The sequence below is a fragment of the Buceros rhinoceros genome, unplaced genomic scaffold, assembly GCF_000710305.1.
Source record: "Buceros rhinoceros silvestris isolate BGI_N320 unplaced genomic scaffold, ASM71030v1 scaffold19330, whole genome shotgun sequence".
Taxonomy (NCBI): Eukaryota; Metazoa; Chordata; class Aves; order Bucerotiformes; family Bucerotidae; genus Buceros; species Buceros rhinoceros.
In genome coordinates, this window is record NW_010389305.1 from 1 (window position 1) to 9,711 (window position 9,711).

Below are 9,711 nucleotides of genomic sequence, written 5' to 3' on the forward strand. Positions count from 1 at the left end.
GTTTGGTTTTACCTATGTTCAGGCTATTAGCGGTGAAAATATATGGTCCAAAGAAGGTATTTAGTAATAAACCATCTATGAACTGGAGTCACTACTACACTTTCTACATATAGAAAGATTGAGTGCCACGTGTTCTTGGCTTAAAGTAAAACTGATAGTAATTTATTTTTGAACCTCATATTCATAATATGTCATACTTCATGTTACATTCTCAAAGTATTTTATTTTGCTTGGTCTTCAGAGCTAAAACCTGCATGCTGATAGCAAAGAAGCTAGAACGATGGGAGTGACTAACCTCTGGCAAATCCTTGAGCCTGTGAGACAACCTGTCAACTTGAGCAGCCTCAAAGGGAAAACGCTTGCTGTTGATTTAAGTCTGTGGGTTTGTGAAGCACAGACTGTTAAAAAGATGATTGGAGTAGTTACCAAGCCACACTTGAGGTATGGTATCTGTATGAACTATTGTAGCCAAAAGTCTTGGAACTCTATAATTTAGGTATGATACTTATTCCAAATTCAAGACTACCTCTGAAATTCATATTGATGTCTTGTTTTGATTCTGTTGTTATCATCTGTGCTACATATGTAAAAAGGGTTTGAAGTGCCAACTTGACCGTACTGGCTGAATTCAAATTAATGCTCAGGTACAAACAGAAGTTCTTGGGCCCAGCCTACCTTGTCTTGAGCTCTCGACTGCAGATAAGGATGAGATGGATGTAAACAGAACCATGTTTGTCTTACTGTGGTGTAGCGCTCTGTGATGCATGATTATCAAGGAACACAAATGTACTAATTTTGATATATTTCTGAGGTGGTGTGATGGAACCTAGTATGGGAGTTTCAGCTGTTTATTACAGCAGTTTGGATGCTAGGCAATTCAGAGCATACTGAGAGTCATGCATGCTCTAGCCTAATATGGCTTATAAATTAAAATTCTAGTTAGACCCCATGTTGAATTCAATATATTTAAATTCCTCCTAAATTCCTCAGGTTTATGAACAACCTTGAAGATTATGTATGATTTTAATTTAAATTAATCACAAAGTTAAGGTGGAAAGAAATATAAGCAGTTGTAACTTCAGTGCACTGTTTTCTGCACGTGATGCTGACAAAAATGAAAATGTATGCAAATTTTCAGAAATATGTTATTGTTTAGCTCAAGAATACTGAATTACTAGCTGCTGTTAGATGTTCCTTTGGCTTCAGTTGAATTCAGCTGATATGAAATATCAGTAGCATCTGAGAGTAATTTCTTAAAATGTTTATATTTATTACTCAAAATGGATAATAAACTATAAAACTTGAAGCATGACCAAAGTCATTACTTCCCTCTGATAGGATATCCTGTGTGCAGTAGAATGGAAACATCAGTCCAGATCTCGTTATGCAGCCTTTCCAAACAAGGCAAAGGGATTTCTACCAAAAAATTAATGTTTTCAGGCAATTGGTAATTAAATTGTTATCCTAAGTATTTTAGAGAAACTTACTGTAAGTGAATGATTTTTATATAATTTGTGAAAATAGAACTAGCCTCAATAGATCAGCATAGCATTTTTTACCAATAGCAAATGTACAAAATTAAATCTAGAGTAATGGTCTTTTCATGTCAGTCAAAGACATGTAAATGTTTGGTCTACTTCTTTTGAAAGATTGATTCTGGAATTACTGGAAAAAATCATGTGCTGTCTGATATTACTGCTCTCAATCTTACTGTTGTAGATCAAATAGAATATTATTGCTCCCTTGCAAAGTTCCACCCATGAGTGGTGCTGGTTTGCATGGGAAATAAATTGGCATGGTAATGGTGTCTGTGAGTCCGTCTAATACCACAGCATTCAGTCACTTTATAATCCAATGTACCTGTATTGATAGATTTGGGATTAAAATTTTATGTAAAAGCATCAATATGGATATGTGTTTGGAAGCAAAGTTTGGATACTGATTGGGTTTTTTAAACCTTTTAGATTTCCTTAGGTCTTTACACCTAAAAAAAATGTTTCTAGCCCTTATGTGGTATTTTCTTGGGAATCTTGTAAAGCTGTTACAAGTTCATAGTAAAACAACTTTGACCAAAGAAGTGAGACAGGTAAAAGGTTTGTTAGCTTGGGAGTGAGGGAATAATAAAAGGCGTAGAGAAAGCAAAGATTTTTTTTCTAGGGTAGGCTGAGGGATATAAGTAAAATGCCTGAAGAAATTGGGCTTCTCTAATTCTGCAGCTTATGGAATACCTTGCTTTGTTGCAGAAACCTGTTTTTTCGGTTCTCTTTCTTAACATCAATGGGAATTAAACTAGTGTTTGTCATGGAGGGAGAGGCCCCCAAATTGAAAGCAGACACCATGAGTAAGAGGAATGAGATGCGCTATGGACCTTCAAAGAAAGCTGGAACTGCAAGAACAGGGAGATCTTTATTTAAAGCAATTTTAAAAGAGGTGAGTAATTGAGGGCTGTGTTTCAGTATTTTTAATGTGATAGGAAGAAATCTTAACCAAATTAAATGTAAGAACTTGAAAGAATTAATAGTTTTCTACACAACACGTTTCAACAGTGTTTTGAGGGAACACGTGCCTTTGAAATTGGGCCTTACACATCTGTTAAAGGTTGTTGTAGAAGAGGGACAATGTCAGTTAGGATAATTTTCTTGTTTGATGTGTTCCTGTGCGTGTTATGCTGTAAGGAACCACAGTCATGACTGAATGTTCAACTCAATTCAGCTTCCTTGTTCAGTACTTATTGTGTCCATGTTGATACTTTTTTTTTCCCCCCTAGATGGGGCTGTACATGAAAACAGGAATTCATTGTGTAGTTATGTAAGCTAAGTCAGTGTGTTTTTGAAGGGATACACAGAACTGTTCTGTAACCTAGATCTATGATCTGATAAACTAGTTGAATAGTCAAAAGGATATGCTTGTTGGAAACTACTAAATTTAGGCTAAGAGAATTGTAAAGTCATCTTGCTATAGATGATTGAGACAACTCTGGATGAAGAGACCTCCTATTCTGTAGTTTTCTTAATTCATTGTTGTAGATATTTAAGCATTTTTGTGTATTAATTTTATGAAATAGAATTTTTAGAGGTTTATGACTTCAGCAGATAGAATTTAAAAATAAATGAATTGATACATTCAATAATGAATTTTTTTCTGAAATTTTAAGTGATACGTATGAGTATATCTCACTATGTCCTATACTGTGGTCCAGTCTTCCTAGGCTGACAGTACTATACTTTAATGATTGATTTTCACAGAATCATTGGGTTGGAAGAGACCTCTAAAATCATCAGGTTCAGCCATTCACCCTGTACTGCCAGGGTCCCTAAACCATGTCCCTCAGCACCACATCTAAACATCTTTTAAATACCTTCAGGGACTGGGACTCCATCACCTCCCTAGGTAGCCTGACCAATGCTTCACAACCCTCTCTGTGAGGAAAGTTTTCCTAATATCCAACCTAAACCTCACTTGACTCAAGTTGAGGCTGTTTCCTCTCATCCTGTCACTTGTTACATGGGAGAAGAGACTGACCCCAACCTCACTACAATCTCCTTTCAGGAAATTGTAGAGAGCAATGAGGTCTTCCCAAACCTCTTTTTTTCCAGACAAACAAATGCAGTTTCCTCAACTGCTCCTCACAGGACTTGCTCTCCAGACCCTTCACCATGCCCTTCTCTGGACATATTCCAGCACCTCAGTATCTTTCTTGAAGTGCAGGGTCCAAAACTGAACACAGTACTCAAGGTGTGGCCTCACCAGTGCCAAGTCCAGGGGGACAACCACTTCCCTACTCTGGCTGGCCACACTAGTTCTGAGACAAGCCAGGATGCTCTTGGCTGCCTTGGCACGCTGCTGGCTCATCTTCAGCTGGCTGTCAACCAACACCCCCAGGTATTTTTCCACCAGGAAGCTTTCCAGCCACTCTTCCCCAAGGCTGTACTGTTGCAGGGGAGTTGCTGTGACCCGAGTGCAGGATCTGGCACTTGGCCTCATTGAACCCCATATCACTGGCCTTGGCCCATTGATCCAGCCTGTCCAGACTGCCCTGTAGAGCCTCCTGACCTTCAAGCAAATCAACACTCCTGCCCAACTTGGTGTCATCTGCAAACTTACTGAGGGTGCATTTGATTCCTTCATGCAGCTCATCGATAAAGATGCTAAAGAGAACAGGCCCCAGTACTGAGCCTGGGGAGCACCACTTGTGACTGGCAACCAAGTGGATTGAAACCCACTCAACATCAGTCTTTGAGTCTGGCCATCCAGCCAGTTTTTTTAATCCAGTGAAGAGTACACTCATCCAAACCATGAGCAGCCAGCTTCTCCAGGAGAATACTGGGGGAAACAATGTCAAAGGCTTCACTAAAGTCTAGGTAGAAAACATCCATCGTTCTTCCCTCATCTACTGAGCAGGTCACCTTGTCATAGAAGTAGATCAAGTTGGTCAAACAGGACCTGCCCTTCATAAACCCATGCTGACTGGGCCTGATCGCCTGGTTGTCCTGTACGTGCTGCATGATGGCACTCAAGACGATCTGCTCCATAACCTTCCCTGGCACCCACGTCAGACTGACCACCTTGTAGTTCCCTGGGTCCTTCTTGTAGATCGTGTCACATTTGCTAATCTCCAGTAGTCTGCTACCTCCCCAGTTAGCCAGGACTGCTGGTAAATGATGGAAAGTGGTTTGGTGAGCGCTTCTGTCAGCTTCTTGAGAATTCTTGGGTTGATCCCATCTGACCCCGTAGACTTGTGCACATCTAAGCCATACAATAGTTCACTGTTCCCTCTTGGTTTATGGGACCTTGATTCTGCTCCCTGTCTGTGTTCCTGTTCAAGGGGCTGGGCACTCAGTGGACTGGTCTTACTCTTAAAGACTGAGGCAAAGAAGGCATTTGCTACCCCAGCCTTTTCCTCATCCTGAGGCACTGTGTTCCCCCCACATCCAGCAAAGAATGGAGATTCTCCTTAGCCCTCCTTTTGCTGTTAATGTGTTTATAAAAACATTTTTAATTGTCTTTTATGGCAGTGGTCAAGGTAAGTTCTAGCTGGGCTTTAGTCCTTCTAATTTTCCCTCTGTGCAGCCTTGCAAAATTGTTATAATCTTCCTGAGTGGCCTCCTTTTCCATAGGCCATACATAGTCTTTCCTTTCCTTCTGGAGTTCCAGACAAAGCTCTGCTCAGCCAGGCCTGCCTGCGACCCTGCTGGATTGTCTTGCGGCACACCAGAAAGGCCTGCTCCTCCTCTCAGGGAGTCTCGTGTCTGTCCAGAGGGTGTCTATGCTAGCCCAGTATTCCTACTTGAGTAAGCAGTATTGTTTCATGAAGATAAATATTTCTTTGTTACTCTTCTTTTGAAAACATTCTAAATACCTATTTAAAGCGTAAGGATTTTTGTGAAGGATTAACCATTAATAATCATGCTGTGTGCAAGGCTAGTATGTACTATTTGATCTTAGTTGGATATTTCTTTTCACTCTTTCAGTAAACTATATTTCTTCTGAAGTAGTGTTTGTATTGCTGTAGTGTTCTATCGGCAGTGCAGCAGTTTTTGTATGTGCTCATGTCTGAGAAAACACATGCTAGTAAGTGGAGCTAATTCATCATTCAGTCCCTTTCCTTTTGGATTCCTTCTTTTAGTGTCTCGAACTGCTGGAGTGTTTAGGTGTCCCTTGGGTTCAAGCAGCTGGGGAAGCGGAGGCAATGTGTGCCTACCTCAATGCAAAAGGACATGTTGATGGCTGCATTACCAATGACGGAGATGTCTTCCTATATGGGGCTCAAACAGTTTATAGGAACTTTGCCATGAATGCTAAGGTAATGTACCTCATCCTGTTCTCAACCCCTCTTTAGACCCTTCCCCAGAATCTAAATAGAAGGAAGGACTTGAAATAATTACTTAGATAATATCACACTTACCCTTTAGTAGTTGGATTTGTTTAAAACAATATGTTTAAGACAGGAATGTTTTGTTTGATTAGCTGGGAATCCGTCTTGGATGTGAGAGCAAAACCTCTGAATTGAAGTACATTTATGGCATTATTGCCTGTGTTTGTAGGGTCCTGGGGACCTCCACGACTCCCGTTCTTGGCAAGCCCCAGCTGCCCCGTGCCCGGGTCTGTGATGTCCGGAGGTAGAGCAGCGGCTCTTTCACGGGCACCCCCTTGCCGTGGGGAAGGAGCTTGTGTGCCCTTGTGAGGTTGAGAGCTGTGCTGGTGGTGGCACGTGCCTCCGGTGGGGTCTCCCAAGCCAGACAGGTCTCAACTGAAGGGTCAGACAAAGTGTGTCCACGGGCAGGATGGGCTCACTAGCCTTCGGGCAGCCATCCTAGGAGAAGGACAACTCTGACTCCAAAGCCGGGCAGATGGAGCTCGTTTAGCCTTGTAAGGCATCCATCATCTAAGAGAAGGACACTCTAACCAAACCTACGACCCGAAGGCTTCGCTGTCACCGTCCAAGCTCGCTAGGCGCTGGCAGATGAACCTCAGGTGTAAAGGGTGGAGCCAGTTCCGCGCACGCTGGTGTCTCACCTAAAAAATCCACCACGCAGGCCCGAAGGGTGCACTCATCGCTTGCAGTGAGCATGGGGAAAACCCTTCCCAGATCTTCATTCGCGAAGCCAAGCCATGATGATGATGGTAGTGTCCTGAGATGTGTAATACAAAGCTAAGTAGCAACCTAGGCATATGGTAGTGGTCAGCCTCCTGGGTCTAATAACAGCGTTCACGCACTTGTTTATTACAGGTTTGTTTTATTATGAATGTAGTTACCATTAATACTATTAGTCTCCAACTGAGCATGAATAGGGTAGGGATTGTACATCTGCATCATAATCGTTGCAATCATTCAAAAGACCAAATCTCTTCCAGATCTTTTGCTGACACGTTTATTTGTTAGGAATGCGATTTTTCCAGTACTGGTGGAAGGCAACTCCAAATATCTGTAATTTATACTTCCTTTATAAATCAGAGAAAGGAATGCAGTGGTGAATCTATCACGAAAGTGGACAAAAAATGATACTGAGGTTGGAATTTTAAATAAAGTTCATCTGAAAGACTTCTTCAGAAAATACTTCCGTATTTTGAGAAATACCAAAGAAAACCGACAGAAAAAATGCACTATGAGCAATTAACTTTTTTAAGAGTAATTGAAGTTGATGGAAGATGATTTGCTTTGATTGCACCGTATTTGGGTTCTGTCTTGACCTGTTTCTTTTCTTTCATTTAACTTTCTTATTGTTTATCACCAAAAATGAAGGTGGTCTCAATCTTCCAGGTGTACTTTGTTACATTATCTAAGCCAACATAAAAAATTAATTTCTCTGGCTGTGTGGGGCATCTGATCCAGAAAATTGGATTATTTAGTGGCACTGGCTTGTGTGGGATGTTTTTTTGTCTTTTGGTTCTGTTGGGTTTTTAGGAGCGGGTTGAGCATCTTATGTTTTGATTCATGTTAATCTTGATTTCATGTTATTGTGTTCAAGTCCCTCTACCTTTCAAAGCTTCAAGTGTTCCTTTAGCTCACATCTGATATGCTAGGTAACATTTTAATTATTTTTTTCTTTTTTCACTCAACTAGTACATTAAATGTTTACATGGATTTTAAAATCTGCAGCTCTCGAGAGGACTTACACAGCCACTAGTACTGGGTAATGTTAGCTTTGTCACACTTTTTCTACAAGTAGTAAACAATAAAATCACACCTTGGCTTATTTTAGTTTCTTTCAACAGTTGTTGCCCATACTTCAAACTTGAAATTCCAGAATTGTGGTGTCCATGCATTACATTATGAATGTTTATTGATGCTTTTTTTTTTTTTTGCTGTCAAACCCCTCTTGTGGAATAGACTTATTTCCTGTAGATGGGGGTGAATAGGGGTGGGTAAGGAATCACAGCTGACTGTTCCTTCCCTGGTGTTACAGAAATAACGTGAGTGATAAATTTCTTTTGCAGGATCCACATCTTGACTGTTACACAATGTCTTCTATTAAGGAGAAGCTTGGTTGTGACAGAGAATCTTTAATTGGGCTAGCTGTTCTTCTGGGTTGTGATTATCTTCCAAAGGTAGACAATAATTTTTTTTTTATTAGGTACTTAGACTGTCTTGAAAAACAGCATGTCAAGGGAAATGTGTACATGCTGACAAAACTGCATGACAAAACAATGCATGATTACTGAGATCTAGTGGAAGAAAATGCTTACTAAGTTGCTATAAATTTTATTTCTGCAGGCTTAAAGATAATCAAAATGATTCATTAACATTAATCTTTCTAAAACTGTTTTCTATTATTCCAGACTTCTTTAACAGAGGTGAAGACAAAAGTTTAATTGTTGATTACATTGAGCAAAGATGTGAAAACTGAATTGTTGGTGAGGATGCTTTGTAACCATGGGCATAGAAGTACATCCCCGGCAGAGTAGCTGTGGAAAATTAGAAAAATAGCTTTGTATGTGCTGTTTGGAAGACCTAGTAGTGATAGTTTTGATCTGTAGTTATTAGTAACGTCAGTTTCGGATGCAGTTTGGATGTGTGCCCTTTTAGTTCTGAGGTTTGTAAAAATATGACCTATGAAGAAGTAGAAGTTACCTATTTGAAAGATTTTGTAATGAAGTGAGAGGGATCTCACTCATTACTACTTCACTTTTTTCTTTCTTTTTCTATAAGTACTTGAGCTTTTTTTAAACAGAAGCTGTTGTAATGGCTATTTGAGATGGAAAGAAAGTGGGATGAAACTTGGTTTCCATCCAGTTCATCATACAATGACCTCAGGCAATGGTTGCTCCCATTGAGGCTTGAAGTGGGTATCTAGTTATTCTTAAATCATTGAGTTCCATCCTGATGATAAAGCTGCCCTTTTGAACAACTGTTTCTGAAAGAGCAAATAGCTTTAATTATTTTTTTTTTCTGAGACTTGCTTCTGTTATATTTATTTGTTATTATTACAAAAATCAATGTATATAAAGAGAGGAAGTAACAAAAACAGTGGCTAAGCAGTGGTTATTGTAATGGAATTATCAGCTCCCAGAATGCCAGGCTCTTGCATATTCCTAATGTGACTCAATTATGTGATGTCAGATAGGTCTTTTGAGTTACTGCAGCCCAGCCAAGCGGCTAGAGACAGAATCTTCTAAGGAAAGCTGAATTACAGGAGTGCATTGGGAATGAGGACTGGCAGAACAGATGAAAGAGAATACCACTATAATTGAACTTACTTTGTGGAATAGATATCAAAACGATGCTTTCCTTGCAGAAGCTGAATATTTGATTCTCCACCTGAGGCCAGTCCAATGAGAACTTACAATTGGTTTTGAATATACCTTTATTTCATATGGTTGTGTATAATCAGTTCAGCCATTACAACTGAATAAAAATAAGCTATAGATGTATTTGTAAGAGTGCTATAGAAAGCACACTGCATAAAATCTTTCTATTCAGCTGTACTGATTGTTGGCAAAATAGGGTAAGGATTGAAAGAGAAGTTGGAAAAGCAGTATGTGCATTTTGAATCATGGAGTAGATGACCTTTAAAGGTCCTTTCCAACCCAAACTATTCTAACTGCTCCACAGTGAGCAGGATTCGGGTTGCTCAAGTTGCACAGAGCTTCGTCCAATCTAACTTTGAATGTTTCTGTGGGTGGGTCATCTACCACCTCTCTGGGACACCTGTGCCGGTGTTTTACCTCCCTCATTGTAAAAAATCTCTTCCTTCTATCTAGCTTACACTC

At 40.0% G+C, this 9,711-nt stretch overlaps 1 protein-coding gene across 1 annotated transcript in view; it reads left to right on the plus strand.

Annotated features, from left to right (window-relative positions):
• The first annotated feature begins 280 nt into the window (after positions 1-280).
• The window catches only part of GEN1 (GEN1 Holliday junction 5' flap endonuclease), a 17,460-nt gene continuing 8,029 nt past the window's right edge, over positions 281-9,711 (plus strand). Inside the window, exons 1-4 of the mRNA XM_010133863.1 lie at positions 281-441; positions 2,244-2,430; positions 5,627-5,803; positions 7,939-8,049. Of these exons, the coding sequence (XP_010132165.1) occupies positions 281-441; positions 2,244-2,430; positions 5,627-5,803; positions 7,939-8,049 (636 nt within the window). The remainder of the gene's footprint in view (positions 442-2,243; positions 2,431-5,626; positions 5,804-7,938; positions 8,050-9,711) is intronic.